The sequence below is a fragment of the Monosiga brevicollis genome, genomic scaffold (assembly GCF_000002865.3).
Source record: "Monosiga brevicollis MX1 MONBRscaffold_8 genomic scaffold, whole genome shotgun sequence".
Taxonomy (NCBI): domain Eukaryota; class Choanoflagellata; order Craspedida; family Salpingoecidae; genus Monosiga; species Monosiga brevicollis.
In genome coordinates, this window is record NW_001865045.1 from 1160574 (window position 1) to 1183277 (window position 22704).

At 55.5% G+C, this 22704-nt stretch overlaps 5 protein-coding genes across 5 annotated transcripts; 3 read left to right on the forward strand and 2 right to left on the reverse strand.

The window, feature by feature from the left end:
- Positions 1 to 598: 598 nt before the first annotated feature.
- MONBRDRAFT_32235 (uncharacterized protein) lies at positions 599 to 3195 on the forward strand (the record flags this gene model as incomplete). The annotated part of the gene is made up of 12 exons (XM_001745234.1): positions 599 to 624; positions 786 to 838; positions 1015 to 1212; positions 1343 to 1517; positions 1625 to 1756; positions 1868 to 1927; positions 2103 to 2206; positions 2329 to 2439; positions 2579 to 2692; positions 2793 to 2831; positions 2909 to 2998; positions 3088 to 3195. The coding sequence occupies exons 3-12, from the start codon at positions 1063 to 1065 to the stop codon at positions 3193 to 3195; spliced, it is 1083 nt and encodes a 360-aa protein (XP_001745286.1). The 5' UTR covers positions 599 to 624; positions 786 to 838; positions 1015 to 1062.
- Positions 3196 to 3811: 616 nt separating this feature from the next.
- On the forward strand, positions 3812 to 5903 carry MONBRDRAFT_18975 (uncharacterized protein). The gene is made up of 6 exons (XM_001745235.1): positions 3812 to 4084; positions 4210 to 4269; positions 4419 to 4519; positions 4718 to 4820; positions 4969 to 5379; positions 5528 to 5903. The coding sequence occupies exons 1-6, from the start codon at positions 3992 to 3994 to the stop codon at positions 5645 to 5647; spliced, it is 888 nt and encodes a 295-aa protein (XP_001745287.1). The 5' UTR covers positions 3812 to 3991; the 3' UTR covers positions 5648 to 5903.
- A 192-nt stretch (positions 5904 to 6095) lies between these two features.
- MONBRDRAFT_25048 (uncharacterized protein) lies at positions 6096 to 7416 on the reverse strand (the record flags this gene model as incomplete). The annotated part of the gene is made up of 5 exons (XM_001745403.1): positions 6096 to 6254; positions 6372 to 6441; positions 6582 to 6820; positions 6946 to 7041; positions 7303 to 7416. 5 exons carry the CDS (start codon positions 7414 to 7416, stop codon positions 6096 to 6098), a joined length of 678 nt encoding a protein of 225 aa, XP_001745455.1.
- Positions 7417 to 7702: 286 nt separating this feature from the next.
- MONBRDRAFT_25049 (uncharacterized protein) lies at positions 7703 to 11306 on the forward strand (the record flags this gene model as incomplete). The annotated part of the gene is made up of 14 exons (XM_001745236.1): positions 7703 to 7992; positions 8080 to 8131; positions 8225 to 8312; positions 8421 to 8524; positions 8584 to 8686; positions 8817 to 8845; positions 9101 to 9303; positions 9558 to 9676; positions 9822 to 9857; positions 10163 to 10497; positions 10584 to 10735; positions 10838 to 10961; positions 11036 to 11162; positions 11248 to 11306. 14 exons carry the CDS (start codon positions 7703 to 7705, stop codon positions 11304 to 11306), a joined length of 1821 nt encoding a protein of 606 aa, XP_001745288.1.
- A 416-nt stretch (positions 11307 to 11722) lies between these two features.
- On the reverse strand, positions 11723 to 22279 carry MONBRDRAFT_36900 (uncharacterized protein; the record flags this gene model as incomplete). The annotated part of the gene is made up of 13 exons (XM_001745404.1): positions 11723 to 11861; positions 12121 to 12380; positions 12587 to 12688; positions 12786 to 12869; positions 13359 to 13547; positions 14035 to 14310; positions 14423 to 15742; positions 17074 to 17439; positions 17565 to 17756; positions 17856 to 20138; positions 20726 to 20821; positions 21711 to 21809; positions 22157 to 22279. 13 exons carry the CDS (start codon positions 22277 to 22279, stop codon positions 11723 to 11725), a joined length of 5529 nt encoding a protein of 1842 aa, XP_001745456.1.
- Positions 22280 to 22704: the final 425 nt, after the last annotated feature.

The window sequence follows — 22704 nt, forward strand, 5'->3', positions numbered from 1 at the left end:
TGGGGGGGGGGGGGGAGAGTCAACCGTTTTGAAATGAGCCATGGTGTAAGAACGAATCAAATCCCTTGGTCGTTCAGCTTCACTCGTGAATCAACGAGCGTCGAGCGTGTCCGCGCGGAAGCACGATTGTGTCCCGAAATCGTCGCTCGTTGTCTTCATTGTTGAGTGCAGCAGCGGCTTGGCAGGGCAACCCACTTGGTCGCTGCGCGGACATGCACAAATGAACCCTGTGGTGCATTTGTGGCGGTTGGTGGTGCTGGGTGGCCTTGATGCAAGCCGGTCTGCATTGCTTATGATTTTCATTCTTCTGCGACGAGCTACACCGAGCCGTGCAAGCATGCACGCTTCACAAACCGCCATTTGTCAGACGATGATCCATTTGTCAGACGATGATCCATTTGTCAGACGAATGTGCCAAACAGCTGTTGACAATACTCTGGAATGGCAAGCCAGTGAAATGCGCTACTCTTGTGTCAATGTCTCTCTGGTCTTTGAACAACCTGAGCTTGCACCTCTATTTCTTGCATGGTTTGAACACTAACAAGTGTACGCGGTTCGACGTTCTCTGTGCATTTTGGCTGCTTTCCAACCGTGCCTCTGCTTGCGAGTCGTCGCCAGAGCCTTGTGCGTGTTTCGCGCGCACTGGGGCACACCCGGCAGCGGCGCCACTCGTGTTGCTGGTCAAGTGCATGGGGGATGGGTGTAGTTCGGGTGGCAATGGGCTAGAGGAACGCGTACTTTCGTCTCGGTGCTCATCATGGTTTGCCGGGGTTCTTTGTGCGCAGGGTTGCTTAGACTGGTCTCGAACGCACGATTCGGCTCGCGCTGTGGGAGAGTGGTAAGTCGCCAATTCGAGCCGTGTTCGCCTCGAAGATTGCGCTTACTCGCATGGGGGAAGCCATTTCTCTGCTGGCCATCTTTGTGCGTTGCGCACACACAGCTCAGTGGAAGGCGCGGCATAACACTCACTCGCTTATTTCGTCACATGACTGCCTGCCCCGCACTGCTCTGTAGAACAACAGACAGCTCCATTTTTTCTGACCCTCTGTGGCAACAGCAGCCATGTTGGCGACGTTGGCTCGGTCGGCCCTTTCGGCGCGCCAGGCGCCCCTGCAACAGGCTCGCACGTTGCTGGCACCTACTGCCACCCTCTTGACGCAAACCCGCAGCTTTTCTCAGCGCAAACGCCGCCGTGGCCTCCCATACAATTGGGTGCGTCATGGCCCCTCGCCGGGCTTCGTGCCTTACCGTCGCCTCAGACGGAAGACATTCCCATCTGCGTTACCTGCTTCTTTCGCTGATGCGTCACGGCATCCACCAATTGACGACTGGCCGATGATAGGGTATCAACTTTGTGCCGCAACAAGAGGCTTGGGTGATTGAGCGCTTTGGCAAGTTTCACTCAGTCCTCGAGCCCGGCCTTCGCCTGCTCATTCCCGTCGTTGATGAGATCAAATACGTGCACTCCCTCAAGGAGATTGTCGTCGAGATTCCCCGACAATCGGCCATTACCCAGGGTGTGTGTTCATGGCCAGCCCCGACGCTTCATCGACGCCACGCTGCAGCAGTGCGTGCTGGAGCCCATGGCGATTCACCTCGGAGGCTTGGCCGTCTGATTGGATAGATAACGTGACGCTGCATCTGGACGGCGTGCTCTACGTCAAGATTGATGACCCTTACAAGGCGTCATACGGTGTTGAGGATCCTGAGTTTGCCGTGTCTCAGCTCGCTCAGACTACAATGCGTTCCGAAATGGGTATGCCCACTCCAGCCCCAGCTCCGGCCATTGAACCCCCCCCCCCCCCCCCCCAACCCCCAACCCCAGCCAGTCCGGGCCAACTCACGAGTTTCTGTTTCAATGATGCAGGCAAGCTGACTTTGGACACGGTTTTCCGCGAGCGCCAACTCTTGAATGAAGCCATCGTTGGTACGCAGCCCCGTTGTTGCGTTCCTCGTCTGATCAGGGCTTTCTTTGCAACAAAGCTCTGCCCGAACCGCAGGCCAACCGGCCAGCTTTTATTTGCTTGTTGCCAACATGTTGGCCTTCCCCTGATTTGAAAACGCTCACGCGGCAATCCATGGGGGCGCATGGCCTTATTCAGAGGCTATCCATGCTGCGGCTCGGCCATGGGGTCTGACCTGCTACCGTTGCGAGATTCGTGACATCCAACTACCGGACAAGGTCATTGAAGACATGCAACGTCAGGTACGCCAAACCCGGCCCACCTCCACTCACTTGACCGCTGTGGCCGCACCAGCCTGGAACGCGAGCCGTGTTGGGACAGAGCAACAGCGGAAATGTTCACTGCCACGCCCCACGTACACCAGGTGTCTGCCGAGCGCAAGAAGCGTGCCGCCGTGCTCGAGTCCGAGGGCCAGCGCGAGGCTGCAATCAACGTGGCTGATGGTAAAAAGCAGTCGGTCATCTTGGCCTCTGAGGTATGCTTCCGTCCGCGCTTGCTGGCCTCGAGGCAAAGGGGACCGCACGCCCACCTCGCCAACCGTGGCGCAGAATCACCCTGGCCCCTCGGTGCTACCATGTTTTTTTTTTTTTTTTTTTGGATCGCCTGCGCTCTAGGCTAGCCGGCAAGAGCAGGCCAACTTGGCCCTGGGTGAGGCGGAAGCCATCGTGGCCCGTGCCCAGGCCACCGCCCGTGCGCTGGAAACCGTTGCCGAGGCTATCCAAAAGCCGGTGCGCCACGCCAAGCCGTGTCGGAATGGGTCGTCCTGCTCCGTGGTCTCACATCTTTCTGACCAGCACATTTGGTTCTGTCGAATTTCAATGTTTGCAGGGTGGCCGTGATGCCGTGACTCTGACTGTGGCGCAGCAGGTAGGCCCCAGGGCATTTGGCGCCTCTGTCCAGGCTTGCCTTGACTCACAGTCTGCCCCGCCTCGATTGACCTATAGTATGTCGAGGCCTTTGGCAAACTGGCCAAGGAGAACAACACCATGCTCCTCCCGGCCAACATGAACGACCCTGCCAGCATGATTGCGCAGGTTGGACTGACCGCAGCGGGCGACTTGGCTCCTTCTTTTCAGAACCGCAGGTCTGCTTTGCATCTCATGCATCTCGTTGCTCCACTTAGGCGGCGGCCATTTTCAACACGGTGTCCAAGGGCGATGCAACAGCCTTGGCCTCGAAAATGGTCAACAACCCTCCTCCTTCCAGCAAGCCTGCGGATACGCAGGAGTAATGCTCGCCCTTATCTTCTCGTGTGCAAAGGGTTGCTGACCGCTCCGCTCTTCCCTCTCCCCTCTGAGCTTGACATCGAATTCACAACCACAAATTATCAACCGGCTAAAGTTGTCTACCTACACAACATCATAACACGATGATCGAGTGTGTTGGAACTCGTGTCATTTGGATCCTTTTGTTCTCACTACTATTGCGCTGTCTCTGTTTTGGGTTCTATTTCTGCCTCCATCTCTATCCCCCATTCTGGCATTACATCTATCTCTGAATCCCTATGTCTGACTGTGTATCTCTGCGTGAGCCTTTGTGCATATCTCTGCCTTTGTCTCTGTTGCTGTTGCTGCCTCTGACTTTGACTCGCCATCTCTCTGTCTCTCTTATCTCTTCGTCTCTGTCTTTTTTTTTTTTTTCTTCTTGTCTGGTACGATGCGGTTTGTGGCAGCGCCGGTTCAGTGGCAGCCGGGTCAAACTTGGGACGAGGAACGGGTTGAGCGGGACGAGGGTACATGGGATTCAAGATGTCGGGGTGTGTGCATTGGCAGATGCGGGTGTTCAAAGGGGGGAATTCTTGCGGTTTGTGTTGCATTGACCTTTGGCGTGCCTGTGGTGTGTTGGCAGTTTGGATTGAACAGCACACAAGGCGTCCATCAGCACCCGTTGGCAGATCAAGCCCTTTGCTTCCGTTTGGGAAATAGGGCGACAACTACGTCTTGCCTGGACTACTTTGCAGGATAGGAACCGCGTTTGGCACGGGGACAGATACAGGCAGTTGTATTCATTTTTAGAGCATCAGTGCCATGGCTGACGGTGTGGACGAGCTCTTCGATGTGCGCAACGCGCTCTACATTGGCAACTATCAAGTTTGCGTCAACGAGGCCAACAAGGCATCGGTACGACGTGGTATCAGCCCCAACTTTGAAGTGGCTGGGAAGGGAGGTTGATGTGATTCACCCCTGGCCAAATATTCAGCGACGTCACGCTCCCTCGCTTCTCTCATGTTTGCCCTATCCCACAGCCCTCGGATGATGCCAAGGAGGATTGCCAGCTGTTGATGTACCGGGCCATGGTTGCACAGGTCGGATGGACTGGATTGACACGCTAAACACCCTCCTTGTTCCACCGCAACAAGCTCGCACTCATGGCCAGAGGCACGCAGCCCACGGGACTTGGCCGAGAGCGCTCACTTGATCCTTTTACATTTCATGTTCTCTCCGACACCGGCAGGGCAAGTACGCCGTTGTCAAAGGTGACATCTCCACCACCTCGTCATCTGCTCTCCAGGCCGTCAAGCTTCTGGCGCGTTACCTGCACGGCAAGCACGAGCGGTGCGTTCCCGACCTATTCTTGCCTCTGTGTGTGTGTGTGTGTGTGTGTGTGTGTGTGTGTGTGTGTGTGTGTGTGTGTGTGTGTGTGTGTGTGTGTGTGTGTGTGTTGCAGACGCGCGAGGAAGCCTTGATGCTTGGAATGTCAATCTCACACTTCTTCCGTTCCATCTCTCGCGCTCTGCCCCATTTGTAAAACAGTGCGAGCGTCGTGGAAGAGGCCAAAAACTTGGCTGATGATGGCATCTCGCTGACCAACCCATCTGTTGCGCTAGTGCTTGGCACCATCTTTTCCCAGGATGGCGTACGTGACCTCAAAGACCTCCGGCCCTCGCTGCATTTACCTTGATGTGCTTTCACTTACGCCGCATGACCTTCCTGTTACCCTTTTCAACGTCCCGATCTCTTGTTTTTTTATTTATTTTTTTATTTTATTTTTTTTGAAAAATTAGCAACAAGAGCAGGCACTCAAGTGCTTGCACGGCGTTGAGGCCGTCGAGGCCATGGCGCTCTACATCCAAATTCTCTTGCAGATGAACCGTCTGGATCTGGCCAAAAAGAAACTCAGCGAGCTGCAAAAGCTTGACGAGGATTCCACCATGACACAGTTGGCTACTGCCTGGGTTGGTTTGGCCACGGGTGGTGACAAGATTCAGGAGGCGTTTTACATCTTCCAGGAACTTTCGGACAAGTTTGGTCCAACGCCTCTTCTCCTCAACGGTCAAGCGGCCACACATGTGCAGCAAGGCCAGTACGATGAAGCCGAAGAGGCGCTGCTTGCCGCTCTTGAAAAGGACAGCAACAACGCTGAGACCCTGATCAATCTCGTGGCCGTTTCCACTTACATGGGCAAGGCCCCCGAGGTAGGCTGTGCATGCCAAGTTCTTGCGCATAATTGCCCTCTGACTCGTCCGTTTTCAGCAAAGCCAAGGCCGGGCATCCTGTCAGGTCCACTGCGCTGCGTCATTTTCCGTCTGACTTGCGACATGACTTCACCCTCCTCTCCTGTAGGTGGCGCAGCGATATCTCAACCAATTGCGCGATAGCGCACCAGAGCACCCTTATGTGGCCGACCTGGCGGAGAAGGAGGGACTTTTCCAAACCTTTTGCCAACAGTACTCGCAGCAATGAAGCTCTTTCAGCCTCGGGGTCGCCATCATTTGACCGACTCCCAAGGCTCAACTCTGTGACTTACCTTTGTCTCGTGCCGACTCTTCCATTGTGATTTTGTTTGTGTGGACTATTGGGTTGGGGCTTTGGGTTGCATGTGTCTTCTGGCAAAACAGGGCGCTTGCCTCCCGTTTCCGTCTCTCCTGCTTGCTTGCTTGCAGGCTGAAGCAAGGGCTGATTCGAGTGTGTATGTGGATTGGACCCTTTACTCTCTTGTCTTCGCCCAGTTGGCTCGTCAGCGCCTCAACTCGGTGTATCAAAACTAAGAAATTGACGACAGGATCGTGTTCGCGAGCGAGCTTAGGTATCGTCAGGGGATAATCCGGGCCTACAAGACGATTCTAGCCCTGGAAGAGGGCAACGGCTAACATTGACGCTCAGCGTCAAAGATGGGCATGGTTGAACAATGCTAAATATCCACAAAGACTCCCATGACCAGGTCACGGTTTCGGATTCCGGCCTGTGCCAGCGTTGCTGAGGGTTGCCAGGGCTGGTCTGGAGCTTGAGGGGATACGAGGTGCAGCTCTTCAAGGGATCCTTGTTGAACGCGCATCACATCTAGCACATCCTAGATGGGGGAAGCAGTGCGTGGCCAGAGGTAATGGTGGTGAGTCGTCCGGACCAAAGTCTATGGCCAAGGGGTATCGTTCAAATATACAGTTGGACAAGGCGGTGTAAATGTTACCTGAACGCGCTGATGTGACTCGAAGCGCCGACGTAGTCGCTGCCCGTTGGGCAAGCGCAGGGCCAGAGTGCTTGAAGGGCGGCGACATGGCGGGAGAACGTGGGAGGGAGCAGGCGGGGGCGTTTCCGTCGACGGAACAAGCAGAATGTGAGGTGATGGTCATGGAAAGGGCGAGGCAGACGGTTTAGCGGCCCTTTTTGCAAGTCGTACAGCGCTGCAGGTGCATCGGGGGCTGGTTCTGGGGACAGATTATCTTTGAGGGCCTTGAGTTGAGAGGCTGTCTGCGCGGCCAGTGCTTCGGTCTCTTCCTGGGCTGCTTGTGCCGCCGCGCGGGTCGCTGCAGCGGCTTGATCGGCGGCCAGGGATCGGACAAAATCTTCATCTTGTTGTTGACGAAGCTGGCGCTGCACCGTGAGCTGGCTGGTGCGATCTGCCTCGCGCTTGGCACGCTAGCCAGGCCCGAGTGATGGGGAGTGGTTTACATGCACGGAACAGGATTTGGATCAGCCCCTGAAGCAGCATGGTCTGTCCCACTTGTTCTTGCGCGAACTGTCTGGCGCAATGAGTCACTTACGCGAAGGGTGTGGCCTTGCTGAGCACGCAGGGCATCGGCTTGCGTTGCCAGCTCGCGTCGCTCTCGATCGCGGCGCTGCTCCGCATGGAGATAGGACTAGAAATGATTCGGCCATTGATCGGCAGATTAAGGCTGGGGCTTCAACGCGGCGCGGATGCACGGCAGCGACCAGGTTGGAGGGGAGTGGCTGACCAGGTGATCATGGTCAGCTTGCCAGAGGGCAGCTCGGGCCTGCTGTCGGAGCCGCAGCTCGGCTGTGGACACGGGCTGATACATCCGCAGCAACGTACTATCAGTAAGCGCAAAGGTTGACCGACTTTCAGCACACCAGAGCAATGCGGGTGTCGACGGGCTTACGGGAGCTGCGCTATGATGGTTCTGGCGCACGCGTGCCACGAGCCGCTCCAGCACGTTGGCCAGGACCGCCGCCACGCCCAAGCCCAGCAAAGCCCACAACAACCAAGCCAACATCCTGTCTCGCCAGTCACACCAAGCAACAATCACGGCAGTAGTAGTGGTACTCGTCGGTAGCCGCAGCCGCAGCAGTAGTGGTACTAGGCGGTAGCAGCAGCCGCAGCAGGAGTGGTACAAGGCGGTAGCCGCAGCAGCAGCAGTAGGAGTGGTACTAATCGGTAGCCGCAGCAGCAGCAGCAGTAGTGGTACTAATCGGCAGCAGCAGCCGCAGCAGCAGCAGGAGTGTTCTCTCAAGGAAGTGGGAACCTTTTCTTGATCGGTCTCTTTCCCGAACTCTCTTCTTATGTGTGTGTGTGTGTGTGTGTGTCGCTTCATGTCGCTCTTTCTCTTTATTTCTCTCTTTCTCAAACCGACCAAACCAATTCATCTCTTTCTGTCTCTCTCTGTCTCTCTCTGTCTCTTTCTGTCTCTCTGTCTCTGTCTCTGTCTCTGTTTCTGTCTGTCTCTGTCTCTGTCTGTCTCTGTCTCTGTTTCTGTTTCTGTCTCTGTTTCTGTTTCTGTCTCTGTCTCTGTCTCTCTCACCCTCTCTCTCACACACACACACACACACTCTCTCTCTCACTCTGTCTCTCGGTATTTTGTTGGTTCACTGACCTCATCACCCGGGACGTCGTATGAGTCTGGGGTGCTTGTCGTTTGCGGTCGTGTGGTCGGTTGAAGTGGCGGCTTGGACGGTGGTGGAGAGCGCTTTGTCGCCTTGGACCTCGAAGCGGTGGGTGTGCTTGCAAGGAGATACTCGGTCGGGCCCTGTTGGAGAATGTGATTCACTAACGTGTGTGTGTGCGAATGTGTACGCTTGTGGCAGCCGGGCGTCTTGGCGCTGAAGACCATCATCATGGCAGAGAGCGAGGCTTCGGGCCCCATGGTCACCGTCAATATCAAGATGGTCTCCGGTACCACCTTTACTCTGGATGTCGAGCCCAGTATCCCCGTCGCCACGGTCCGTCTCCTCCTAAACTCGCCACGTCACGGGGAGGCGTTTTTTTTTTTTTCCTCGATAGCTCCAAATGCCGAGTGGTGCCCATTCGCGGGGCTAACCCGCGGCGGCCTTTCTCTCTCTCTCTCTCTCTCTCTTCCTCTCTCTCTCCCTCTTTCTTTCATTTTTGTAAAAATCTTCTTATTCTTCTTCTCGGCTTGCCTCACGCGTTTCTTGGCTTTTGCTAGCTCAAAGAACGTCTGGAGGCCCTTTCCGAAATCCCACCAAACGCCCAGCGCCTGGTCTATTCTGGTCGCATCCTCAATGACCGTCAGACCCTCGACAGCTATGGTTCGACCCCCACCTGCGACTTTCTGGTCTTGTTCCATCACAGTCTTTGCCAGTCAGCTTTGCTTCCAAGTCCACGCCTCAGCCTTTTTTTCTGCGCGCTAACTTTGTCCTTGCTTCTCGGCTGCTACAGGCTTCAAGTCAGGGCACGCGATGCACTTGGTGCGTGCAGCCTCAAATCAGGCTCAGGCGCAAGCCTCTGGCAGCACCGCGCCCGCGTCGTCACCTTCACGTAGTGGCCCCTCGGCGCCAGCCAGCACTACAGCCACCCCACCAAACCCTTTCGGTGGCCGAACTCCCGTGCGTGCCCTGCCGACTCCCTCTTCAGCTCATCGCATGACTTTAGCTTCGGCTGTGGCGGTACCCATACCACTCCTCACACTTACACCTGCCCATCACCGTATGGCTGATTCTCAGGATGCCGCGACTATGCGCAGCATGATGGACAATCCAATGGTGCAGTCGATGATGAATAACCCAGAGCTCATGCGCTCCATGATGATGGCAAATCCACAAATACGACAGGTAACGAGTCTAGCTTTAACCCTAGCCATATCCCTGACCCTAACCCTTCGGCCCCTCAAGTCCAGCCACACAGCCCTTCATGGCCTACAGGACCCGTACGCCTTGCCTCACGATTGTTCCTTTTTACCACTTGTAGCTGATGGAAACCAACCCAGAGCTTGCAAACGTTCTGACGGACCCCGAAACCATGCGGCAATCGTACGCTCGCGTCCCGGGAAAGTGGGCAGGCAGACAACACGAGAGCCGGGAAGAGCTGGTGCAAAGAGCGTCTGTCGGTTGGAGAAGAACCTCCAAGGTGAACTGGTGATGCATTGCTCATCACTGCTGTTCACGCTTCCCTCCAACTTAGAATGGCAGCCATGGCCAATCCAGCCCTGCGCGACGAGCTGATGCGGCAACAGGATCGCGCCTTTAGCAACATCGAGGCCATGCCAGGCGGCTTTCAGCACCTCTCCCGCATGCACGAAGGTACACCGTGCCGCCTTTTGTTTTCTATGTCGTTTTTATTGTTGTTATCTTTTTTTTTTTTTTTCCGGGATCCGAAACTCTTGTTTCATGATTGCGATATGCTCACCGTCCTTCTTCAATTGTTTGATGCGTACTTGATGTCCAGAAATTGCCGAGCCCTTGCTGAATGCTGCGGGACAAGGTGTGTTTCAAAGTCAATCGCCGGCATGACAAATATGTCCCAGTCAAGTTTTTGTTCATAGCCATGGTTTCTCACCACACCTGCCCCCTTCTGTGTTTATACGGGCTCGCTGCTTTGGTTGTTGCCTCCATCATGGGAACACCCATGTCCAATTTCTTCGCCACCAGGCTTTGGAGCACGTCAAGCGCAGCCCGACCCGCGATTGGCTGATAACCCTTTTGCTAGTCTCCTTGCCCCCCCTGAACCCGAGCCGTCGCGCCAACGGAACGACGAAGCTATGCCAAGTCCCTGGGCCGGTGGAACAGGATCTCAGAGCAGCAGCAGCAGTGCACCTGCATCGTCCGCAGCCGCATCCAGCAATCCCTTTGCATCTCTGCTTGGAGGCTCCTGGGGTGGTGCTCGCCGTGAGGCTGAGCCCAGCGATGAGGACATTTACGGTTCGGGTGCCCGCAACACTGGTACCAGCACTAGCACCGGTGCCAGCGGCGGTAGCGGCGCGTCCGCTTCTCATGGTCCTTCGCTTTTTGGAGGACTACCTGGAGCTCCCAACTTGGACGGGCCACAGGCCGCGTTTACCGAGTCTCTCTTATCCAGTCCGGCATATCCCGAGATGATGCGCAATGCAATGCAGGATCCTCAGGTATGCAGATTCGTTCACTGCACGTTGCCCCTTCCCACACAACTTGACCGTCTGGGTGCATGCCGATGTTTGGATTGAAACGTTAGATGATGCAAGCGGTACTGAATTCTCCCATGATGCAAGCCAATCCCATGATGCGCTCTGCCCTGGAAGCCAGTCTCAGCGACCCAGCCACGCGCGATCTGTTGAGCGACCCCGCCATGATCGAACGGTCCTTGAACATGATGCGACAAATGCGGTACGCGCTTCTAGCTCAACCCTCATGCGTGAGACTGCGGATCTGTTTGGGCTCGGCCACGCATCCTCATTTTCGTGCGGGCTTGTCCTGGACGCGAGGCAGGTCTGGAGCCGGAACTGGAGCAGCAAACACCCCGCCCGGAACCGATAGCGCTGGTCTTCCTCCTTTCTCATTTCCATTTCCGGGCATGATGGGTGCTGCATCCACAACAAACACGCCCCCGACGGTCAGTCATCATCTTTTTTCACTGCCCTGCCCGATCTCTGTGCGCCATCTCATTGCCTGCCGGCCTGCCTTTAGTCTGGTAGCGGCAGTCAAACGCCTGCCTCTGGCGCAGCGCCTGCACCTGCAGCGGCTGACCGCTATCAGCTGCAGCTCCGACAATTGAACGACATGGGCTTTAGTGACCGTGACGTGAACATCCGAGGTGCGTGCAGCAAACAACAAGCCCTTGCCTCTTTATCGTGTCAGTTCTGATACCGATACTGCTCGCTGCGCCGGATCTGTCGCAGCGCTGGAGCAAACCAATGGCAACGTTCATGCGGCCGTGCAACGCATCCTTGAGCAGTAGCTCGATGGCGGGGCGCACGGGCAATTTCATCCTTCCATCTTGACTTTTCCTTCACAGGTAGTTAAATGGTAACTCTTGCTTCCCAGCACTGGCGTTGACTCGCGGCACGTTGAAAAGGCGTCCTGATATTAGCAGCACAGCCTTTAAGGGCTGAGACATTTGTCCGATCATCGATTCGCAAGGCAAATCAGCGTGCGAGTCGTGCACACCAGGGGCTCGCCCGACACATCAATTGATAATAAATTAGACCATAGATAAACCTGGTATCATCCATCATCCATCATCCATCATTTATCAGGCATCAAGGGGCACGTAAGGGGCATAGCCTGGTTGATTGATAAGTTTAAAATACTGCAAGTCGGTCAGCTGGAAAAACTGGCACACCCGAGATGTTGGGGTCTTGGTGCAGGCGCGGTTTAAAGCCGCTTGTAGTTCCTGAAACAGCCGGACTTCTTCTGCAAAGTTCTGCTCTTGGGCCACCTGGGCTTCAAACCTGCTCGAATCGAGTCAAAAGGGGGGGTGGGGGTGGGGTGCGAAAATGGGTTCAGGAGGTGGCTAAAAACAAACAAACAAAAACCCAAAACAAAACAACTTTTGGTGACGGAGGAGCGTACTTCTTTTTGGCAGCCTTGTACAAGATTTGATCGAGCTGGGTTGCGTTGTTCAACGCTTGCACCCAGTCGGAGCGCATTTGCGCCACTTTGGGCGTGGGGTCTAAGCGCTTGCCATCCCAACGTATGCTGTTGGGCCGTCAAGATTGATGCAGTAATGAGTGGCGGTTGCTGCCAATAAGCTGCATACAAGATCACCTCACCTGTCTTTGGCGTGGGAATCCAGCAGGCGAAGGTATGTGATGTCGAGGGGGTCCCAGTTGAAGAGTCGCCTCATCAAAACTAAGCTCTCATCAAACCTGCTCCCCTCGCCCCCCGTACCACCACCCATATTGCCGCTCGCATCAGCAATGCATGCCAGGCACAGGTCAAAGTGTAGAGGGACACAGCTCACATACCGCTCAGATAGCACGGTCACATCGAAACGAGCAAGATGGTTTTGCACGAACGCTTCGGCTTGGCTCTGCGAATAAATGCCAAAACCACCCGCAACTTGATTTGGACTGGCTTTGCCCGCCTTGAGCTGGTCAAGAAACAGCTGGAAGCCAGCCTCAGATCCCTAAAAGCCGCGCGGCGTAACGAATAATCAACGCAATTTTGCTCACTTGATGCTTGGGGCAACGATATGAATCAAAGCGCTCCGCCTTTGCTGCCCTCAAGATAGCTCACCTGCTCACGGTGATTGGGCACAAAGTAATAGTAGGCGTACGAAGTCAACTGTTGTTTCGGCTCACGAAAGGCCGCGATCGTGGCGTGGGGCCCCAACAAGTGCTGGATAATCAATGTAATAGGATGTTGATGAGAGCCACACCCGTGGACAGTTCAGTGAGTGCGTCGCACAAACGCGCAAAAAGCACGCAGAAAGTACCTCGTAAAAGCGCTCCACAACTTCATAGCGGCCGCTAAACTTTCCGTTGGGTGTGAGATGGCTAAAGATGAGATCGTATTGACCCTACATAATGGGGTGCACAATTTCCAGTCACACGGCTTCAGCTCATGGGCACCCGCATTTCAAGACGAAACGGGCCATATTCTTGAGATCGCACCCGCAGTGTTGTGTCCTGCAGTGCTTTCTTAAAATGGGCCAAGCCCAAAAACGTCCAACTGCCGCGATGGTATGCGCGCAGTCGATTGCGAGCTCCGAATCGAAAGAGCACGCTGCTCAATTTACAAGCGTCGTGAGCAAGACCCGGGTTTTAGCAGTCTCCGAGATATGCGTTTCAACGTACCTGGAAAGCGTCGAACTGCCTGTTTTGTGCGTTTTTGGACTGGCAACCTTGCTCACAATTGGACGGTTGGTGTCTTGCCCAAATCGTTGCCGATAACGCTCCAAACATGCGAGCACTTCTCGGACGTCCGCCTATGCTCAATGTCAGCGGGTTGAAAAGAGTACCCACACCAGAGACAGAACAAATTCACGAGGCACAAGGATAACAGTTACCTGATCGGGGCCCTTGATGAAACGCTGGAAGGCTGTTTTGTGACGGCTCTCAATAGGCCATTGGTCAACCGCGAGGACTGGGTGTAAGTCGCGTTGGGGGTTGGACAGTCCGGCAGCAGTGGCAGGTGCAGTGGTCAACAAAGCAGTGCCTTGGAGGCGCGCTTGACCATTGTCGGCCAACGCCGTTAGCTGTCCCAAATCCAAAACGGCAGCTGGTTGAAAGCTGGGGTCAGGCTGGAAGCATACCCCACTTCGATGAGCCGGAGCGCAGGCTACGATATCGGCTGCACGGCGAGCACCCCGCAATGCTTGAGGATCCCAGCTCCAATTTCCGGATTGTGATTGAATTTGAACGATAGGAAAGTGGTCAGGAAGGGCGACAAATGTGGGCGCAAACCAGGCTAGCATGTGGTGCCAAACCGCCACGCCCAGAAACATGGCGGGGGCACGGGGCTCTTGAGATTGGCGTGCTGCCTTGTTCATAGCCAATTGAGCGACAAGGCCCGTCACGAGGCGCTGGTGCAACGAAAGCGGAGCTACAACAAAAAATGGGTGAAGCAGCGGGAATGGGACACCTTGGTGGGCCTGCCAGCGTGCGTGATCATCATGAGCGCCAAATCAAGTGGGTAGGGCGGCGGCCTCAGCAACGAGCCGTGTCGTGTCATGGAAGACCAACCTGAGCGAGATTGAAGATGATGCGGTCAACTTGCTGGAGTGGCACCAGGGGGCTTAAAATCGCTCGGTCATGGCTGGCCAAGAGGCGCAAGCGCGACACGCTCACGCTCGCATCGGCCGGTATCACAACGCTGACGTCCAAGGATTGATCCCTTTGTTGACTGGCCCACGTAACGCCAGCCAAGACGGCCTTTTGAATGTTGAGATACTGTTCGCCTACGGTGAGTGTCTGGCATGCCACAGTCACCGCAGCGACGCCCGCCAAGCTTGCTTTGGCCTGTCAGAGAGATTCTCGAGGTGAGAGAGCGGCAAGAAGATCCTTGATGCTGGACCAAAGCCACATGGGGGGAGCAAGAGCCAAGCAAATCAAGAAAAAACGTCTGTCTGACCTCGGTGGCCAACTTCTCTGGGAGCTGATCACAAAAGACCAGGTTTAATTGAATATCGGGTTGTAGCGGCGCGAGGGCTCCAGCCCAGATGCGCTCTAGCCACACGCTCATATCCAAGGTCAGTGTTAGGGGAAATACAACTGAGAACAAAGTTCTCGGCTGCTGGCGTGGTTCGGAAGGCCGGTGCACCCAGCGCCAGGAAAAGCTGGCTTGAAGGGCATCGGCATCGACGCCGGCGTGGGCCAGCTGCCGCAGCGGGGCCGCAACCAGACTGTCGTGGCAAGCGCCCTCCAGGCTTGTCGCCTCGTGTGGTAGAGCACAGCGGTAGAGCGCGTTGAAGCGGGGGGAGGGCTGTGCTAACAGGGTGCGGGCCTGATCTCCAATGCGTTGCAGCGCCTGTGTCCACACGGTGGGATCGATGGCCTGCAGTCGATGATGCAGGCGCTTCATCAGATCAGCACGAATGCTGTGAAAAGAGCTACCCTTGATGAGTTCAAGGTCTGATGCTGCGTCGAGGGTATTTGTCTGGCGGTCCTGGTCATGTCGGTTGTGCCAAGGGTCCATGCCCCCAAAGGACATCCATTGCAGGTTGGTGCAGTCAAGGCCCAGCTGCTGGTACAAGCAGGCTGCCAGACGTGCATCTTCCAAGGAGAGGAGAGGGGGGCTGTGGCGACACGCAGCCAGGGCGTCAGGTCCGAGTTGGGCAAGGGCAGCACGAGAGAGAAGATAGCCAGCTCCCCCATGACCAAAGTTAAGGCTGTTCTTGGGCGGCCAGAGTGAGTTGGCTGGGGGCGTGTTTTTGACAACGGCGCTGTAGCGCTTGACACCAAAGTAAGATGGCACAGAAGCATTGAGCAGGGCCAGCTCCTGCTGTAGACGGGGCAGGTTGACGTAGGTGTCGTCATCTGCCTTCATAAAATAGTCACACTGTGCAAAGCGGGCGGTGCGCATGCGCGCGAGATATTCCCACATGTGCAGCACTTTCAAGGCCAGGTTGACACGGGCGGCTTGCTCAGCCGAGGTGCTGAGATACACGACGCGTTCGCTCGGCACTGGCACTTTGTCATGTGTCACAAAGTACGAATGGTTGGTGAACCAGGTTTGTGCAATGGCGGCTTGGCTAGCCGCGCTTTTGCTGCTATTTCCGCCCGTTACAACAAAGATGCAAATGATGGGAACGTACAGCGTCTCGTCACTAGCTGGGGGTTGAGCTCGGCGCACAGCGTTGGGCGCTGCTGAAATGGGCTGGCTGAGCTGGGCGTTGGGTGGCTGAGGCGCGACCAAGCTGTGCAAGGTGGCCATGGGATTCGCAGGCTTGAGCTGAGATGGTGAAGGGGATGACCTGACGTACCTACTCGGCAACAGGCTAAGGCGGCATACAGGATGAGGCAGTGTGCGGCCACATCATGGGCATGTTGTTGCATGCGACCAGGAGCTCGCAGTGCCTGGCCAACGCAACGTACTTTTGCCGGCGCCAGTTGGAACTGTAGAGGCTCATCAGGGACAGCGCAGCGACGAGGATGGCCAATCCGACCAAGACCCTGGCACCTCGCGCCATGAATCTGGTCCAAGATGCGACCGTAGCCCCTCACGCACAAGAAAATGGCGGCGATACCGTCACGCGCCACAGTTCTCAATCCATGCATGCATGAACGCATAGATTTTTCCTGTGTGTGTGTGTGTGTGTGTGTGTGTGTGTGTGTGTGTGTGTGTGTGTGTGTGTGTGTGTGTGTGTGTGTGTGTGTGTGTGTGTGTGTGTGTGTGTGTGTGGTTATTTTCTAGTGTTGTGGTAGTCTCAAAGGCGCCTAAACTTAGACTTGGCCCTCACCCTTGTTTCGCCTCCGTCTGAGCGCGGTCAAGTGATGTTCGCATCGAGTTTGGGCGTGGGCGTGGTGTCTTGCGCATTAGTGATAAATCGATTCAAGCCAAAAATGGGGGCATGTGCATTTTGTGATCAGGCATACTATGATGAAGGAAGATAAAACGCAACAGGTCAAGAGGGCAGCGCAGCTGCGACCAGTGCAAGCAAGCCTGACAGCTGGGCGGGCGAATAGCTGGAAAGGCCTCGCCAGAGCCAGCGGCAGACAAGAAACAAGAAGACGCAAAAGGGGGCACAATTTAAAAAGGCTCAAAGCAGCGTGGAATTCAACGGGCCGCGGTTGGTGCTGCTCATGCGCAAGCATTAATTAGTCGGTATGGGATCTGATTTCGTATTGCAGGACAAACTCAGGATAAAGTTGACTGTTGTCGTATATGACAACGTGATGGTGCTGTCCGACTGGCATGGCGACCACGCTGTCAAACCTGCGCTCAAATGAGGTGGAGTGAGGCAATGATGCGTCGCGCTTAGCGTGTTAACAATCTCAAGATTCCAAAACGTCATTTGTTCCTCACCGTGTCATGTCACCACCAACCGCATCTTTAGTGGCCTTGGGCAGCCTCGGGGGCTCAAGGGCGTCGCCTTTAACTGCAGGGCAAATAAATTGCCGCCCCAACAGTGCACGTGCCACCATCAGGGAACCTTGCTTGGGCAGCGAGTCGGTCTCTTTACCAAGCTCACACGCCTGTCACTTGCGTGCATCAATCAGCTCTGTGAGTCATGCTCCATGGGGATGTGCCAAGAGCAACGTGAGGCATGTTCATTGACGAACCTGCAGTGGATCATCGCTGAGCCAGATGCCATGCCCTTGGCTGGTTGTGGCTGGGTGAAAGCGGGTATCGAATCCAAGCCGGACCACGTGATTGCGCTTGTCGTTTGAGATTGGTGCACTCATAAAGAGGAGTCGCTCTTGACACGCGCCATCACGAAAGAGCGGCACGGAGCCCGTTATCGCCTCCAAATGGCCAGTGAGTAGAGTTTCACAGACGTGTTCAGTCTGGATGGGTTGTCGCTGCTGCATTTCCTCCAAGCGCCGCATATAACGCCTCCACACGAGGGTGTTGACCACCCGCTGCACACGTGTTACGACCAACGCCTGCGCATCCGAGGCAGCAATTTGCTCAAGCAACGCATTGACCTGTGCACGTCGCAGGTCGTGGATCAGCCCTCAGCCACGCAAGTCCAACAAATGACCTCTTGCTATCAACGGAAGCAGGCAAGGGGGGAGCATGGGTGTGTTCAAGCCACAGACCACCGACACACCTCATCGAGCAGCTCTGGGGCTTCCAGCAGAACCTTGGTCATGGGCGGATCGAGTGCTCCTGGTTCGGTGCCCAGAGCAGGCTGCAACAATGTGGACTCCATAGGGCCCGCTGAGAGCTTTGGTCGGTCGTGCGGACTGGGCGCCAAAAGCTGCCAAGTCAGTTGGTGCACCCGACCCTCGACAAGCTCAAGCTAGCCAGATAAGCAAAAAATCATGAGCAGGGCCAAGTCAGCACCATCTCTACAAAAGCTTGGGTGGGTTCAAGGGAGGACAGCAACGCGTGTGCATACCTCATGCCGGAGTTTGGGAAACTTGCAGCTTGCAACCGCTGGAGCCACTGAGGCAGTACCATCATTATTGCGAAGCAAGGCAGTGCGCAAATCCTCGCCTTCCTTGCTAACTGCAGGCGCTCGTAGCGGGAAAGAGTACACGTTGTAGAAGACGCAACCAAGTGCAAAGGCATCTTGCGATGGTCGGGCCCCCACTCGACCACGCCCGAAGAGCAACTCGGGGGCGATATAGCCATCGGTACCGACTGCCGCCAAGGTAGTGCGCACCAAGAAGGTGCGCTCAGCTGCCGGGCGCGTAATGTCAAAGTCACCGAGCTTGGCCTGGGGGTCGTTGTGCTTGCCTGCCAACATGATGTTGCTCAGTTTGACATCACGGTGTACAAGACCGGCCTTGTGAATGTAAGCCAAGGCGGATTGCGTCTCCTGCATGAGACGCCATGCCAGCTTGGCTGTTACTGCTTCAGCTGTCACGTTTTGCAGCCAGTGCCCGAGATCGCGCTCGGGACACCAGGGTAGTACCAGGTAAATGCGCGGGGCCTTGGCATGCACGTCAAAAAAGGCGAGTTCCAAGTGCAGGATGTGTTCGTGTTGCAGGCTGCGTAACGTGGTCACCTCACGCAAGATGGTGCGGCATCTTTGTTCAAGTGTGGTGTGTTTGTCACGCTGAAGCAGTGAATAGGCCTTGACGGCTACGGTGTGGGTTGGGCCGTCCGCGGGCGCGAAGGTAAAGCGTGATACTGGGTGATTTGAGTCAGATAGGATGGTTTCATCAGAGAAATCGCGCAATGAAACATCCGCATCAAGCTGTGCCAGAATCTCCAGGGCCAACTGGGGCGACGCCTCGGGTAGTTGTGCCTGTAGGCGTGCACAGGCATCCTGCGGTCCACGTGGGACGAGTTGCAGCAAGTCACTAAAGTGGCGCATGAGCTGTTGCGAGAGCTCCACGATGGGTTCAGAATGGGGAGCTGAAGAGTGGAGCTGTTGCAATTCTGCCTCCCACTGCGCGATTTGTGCCAAGAGCATTGTCTGCATTTCAGCGGGCGGGCCGCTGTCCAGAAAGCGACGCGCCGACTGAATCTGATCGAGAATGCGATGGCGCGTGTCTGTTGTCGAGGCATTGCCCTCGTCTTGAGCGGCTAGCTGCTGGATGTGAGCGCGGGCCTTGGTCTGACAAACAGTCAGAGAGGCAAGTAGATCGGAGTGCCAGGCGCGAATCACATGAAATTGGGCGCTCAAATTCTCCTGTTCGATGTGGGCCATGGTTGTCAATTGGCGTAACATGTGTGGACCGCAGTGCACGGCGGCCATAACGGCCTGACGCATGGGAGAGTCGACACTGCGTGAGAGGTGCTGAAGCGTTGCGTGGGCGTCACGAATGGGACGCCAATCCAAATAGGAATCTGAAGCTTTTTGAGAAGCCTCGATACCCGGAGTTGGTGGGTCAAGACCCTTTGCCCCATCCAACAGGGCAAGTGCTCGAGCTCCATCCTGTTTCAAACTGTCCGCCAGGCTTGCCGTGTAGTTGGCAACGGCCTGGGCGAGCTGTTGTAAAGCGTTGCGTGCTTGCACTTCTGCTTGTTGAAGGGCCTGGGCTACTACAGCCAGAGTGCGTCGCGCCGTGCACAGCTTTTCCAAAAGCTCGGGCAGCCCTATCGAGCTGGATTTCAAGTCGTGAGCAGTGTCTTTGTCAAGTGCATTGGCCAGGGTGTAGAGACTCGGCGTGCGGTCGTCAGGCAGGAGTGTAGAGGAATGCGCCGAAGACTCCAAGGATGGACTGCAAGCGGTAGTGCTCTCGCTCAATAGGCTGTCGCCCAGTCGTTCTGCACTAGCTGGAGGGTGGGCCGTTTGGGTGGTTGGCATAGTGGACTGAAGGATTGATAAGGCCTTGGTGCAATGAGACCAGTCAAGCTCACAGGATCCAATCTGCAGGGCCTTGACGACGTCTTGTATCTCTCCCAAGACACCCAAAAGGCTGTCACCCGGCTGTGATGTGCCAATGCGGGTCTGCACCTGGTCTTGGGCCCGAACACCATCATCAATGACGTTGATGATGGCGCGCGTGGCATCAAGATGCTGTGGCATGCTGCTGGGCAGCCATTCAAGCCACGCTTGTGCGTCCATCACGTTGCTGACGGCGGCATTCAATGCAGGGGCCGTATCAGTGCATGCAAAGGCGAGCATGGCGTTGAGAACGATCGGGGGCCCTTCTGGAACCGGTGCAGTGGCTACTGCACGAGCTAGTGGCAGCAGCCAGTGGTTTATTGCTTCGATGGCTGCCTGCGCCTAGGAGAAGGGTGGGGGGTTCACAGGACGAGGATGAACCAACGAAGCAAGGAGGGGTGAAGAGGGAAGGGGGGGCATGTTTAGGATGACATGTGGGGACATGGCGGGGGCGTCAGTCACGGTTGGGCACACTTGAAGAGTGGGATTTGAAGGCAGCGGGGGCAGCCACTCTGCGTCCAAGGCAGACATTTGCTCAATCAAGGTCAAAACGAGCGTGTGGCCGCCCGCCTGAGCTAGAGCAGCGGGCAATCGACCATGCTGTTGAAAGCAGAGAGTGAGATCAAAGCGCTAAAGCCGGTAGTGTCTGAAGCACTTGGAAAGACTGATGAGCAGGCCCTACGTGATCGCGGGCAGTGGGATCAGCTCCCGCCTCTAACAGGGCCCAAACAACCTGCAAATGACCAAACTCGCAAGCTATATGTAGGCCTGAGGCGCCATGCTGCAGAGTCGTGGGGCAATCGAGAGGACGAATGAGCCACGCATGTTTTCATGAATGGTCGTTTGATGTGTAGGCCGGCCATTTTGGCGTTGACGCCCGATTTATCCCATGGACAAGGTGATCAAAGTGGGTAAAGCCACCGCCTCACCTCATTGCATTGATGCACGTCAGCCCCAGCGGCCAGCTGAGCCTTCACGGCTTCAAGATGGCCTTGGCGGCAAGCTTGCAGGAGGGGCGCGGGCGCCTGCAAACAGGCCAGTAGATGTGAGGGCAGCGTGGACTAGACACTTGGCACGAGGAATGGCTCACGGCCAAATGGATACATCCGCACCAATGCAGTGGGCGTAGGCGCATCCACATCTGATCTCGTGTGTGCCAAAGTTGCTGCATCGCCTGTGACAGGCTCAGTTTGGTGAGCCAGCTGATACAAAAACATGGCATCTTGTGATGTTTATGAATGTGAGCAGCTGCGCAGTCAGAAGCACAGACCTAGACTGCATGCAGGACTGCTCCAGAGTGGCTGAAAAGTTTCGTACAGCCGCCGAGACACCAAGGCCAGGGGCGGCTCGCCATTCTGGGAGGAGTCCAAAAACCAAAATCACGCACAAGATGAGCCGCAAGGGACGCCGCCAATTCCATTTCACAGTGATGGCGAATGAGTGGGCCGTCAAACTGGTGCACCAATCACTTCCTCCACAGTTACATAAGAACAAAACAAAGAAAAGCTCCCAGTAGGAGTGCAAGTCCATAAAGAAAAAAAAAATTGACATGTGAAAAACAAACCGGCCCAAATGGCAGCGGCCAAAAAAAAAAAAATAAATAAAATAAAAGCAATCAAGAAGGCGGCAGGGGATTTCGTGGCAGTACAATGCACCGACGCATGCCACTCGCGCGCCCCTGCACCCCTGAGTGCAAAGCCAGCAAAAACAAAAAAAAAAAAGAAGAAAAGGAAAAAGGGTAGTCAACTTCCACGCTTCCATCAAAAGGCAAAATCCAAGGTGTTAAGGGTTCAGGGATCCATGGTCTAGTGGGTTTTTGTTTCAGCAGACAAAAAAAAAAAAAAGAGAAAAAAAAAGAAAAAAAAAGAGAGAGAGAGAGAGAACTGGATGACCGGCCGGACGTTGGTGACATACGTAGTCGCGGGCGTTGCGGTCGGCGCCGGCGTCGAGCAAGAGCCGTGCTATATCTTTTTGGCCGTACCAACACGCATAGTGGAGCGGAGTCATGTCATCCTGAGGGTGGGGAGGTGGAGCAGGCGAGAGTCAGTCAGTCACCTTGTTGTGTGCTTTTCAAACAAAACTAGAAGCGTGTGGAGCGGACCTCATTTCGCGGGTCGGCGCGACCGCCCCCTTGAAGAATGAGGCGCACAATGTCGACATGTCCGCGTAGACTGGCCAAATGGAGGGGCGTTTCACCCCGCTGCCTCGTATGGCCAGTATCCAGCACACAACAGAGGGGGTACGCGAGGCGGGGAAAGGCGAATGAGGCCTCCAAGGCACTGGTGGCAAGTTGAACGCTTTGACACGATTGGAAAGAGACAAAACAAGGCTCAACGGCAGTAAACGATGCACCAACACACCGCATTATGATACTCAAAGACGGCGTGCAGGAGGGGCGAGCCCCAGGGCAACTTCTTGAGCAGCTTCAGGGCCTGATCCGAGCGAATCGCCGCACACGCGCTCAGAAACTCGTCGTTGGTCATGATGCCGCAGGCGAAATGCCACGGCCAGGTTCACTGTTTTCGCCTTCTGCTACCTTCACGACCAAAAGTCATCGACATGTCACTGCGTTCGTCCTCTGAACTTTACCGGAGACTGAACTTGTTTTTTTTGTATCAATTTGTCTGTGTTTTTTCTGATACAACTGATTCAAATTATCACTTGGACTCGTACAGGTAAAAAAGAACAAAAAAAAAAAAAACGCATGTGTGTGTGTGTGTGTGTGTGTTAGTGGCAGCGCGAGTGAGCCGAGTGAGGCGACGATGGAAATGGCAGCGCCAGACGCCAGTGTACTGGTGCTTCAGTCGGCGGGAACGGCTTGTTTGTATTGGGATACGAGAAAAGAGGGTCTTTTAAAAGGCGTGACAAGACAAAGCTGGTGGGGCAAGGTTGAGAGCGTCTGGGGGTC

Coding starts and splice junctions, on each gene's coding strand:
- MONBRDRAFT_18975 (XM_001745235.1), top strand. CDS start 3,992: ATGGCTGACGGTGTGGACGAGCTCTTCGATGTGCGCAACGCGCTCTAC. Junction 4,085..4,209: donor ACGAGGCCAACAAGGCATCG/GTACGACGTGGT, acceptor CCTATCCCACAG/CCCTCGGATGATGCCAAGGA. Junction 4,270..4,418: donor ACCGGGCCATGGTTGCACAG/GTCGGATGGACT, acceptor CGACACCGGCAG/GGCAAGTACGCCGTTGTCAA.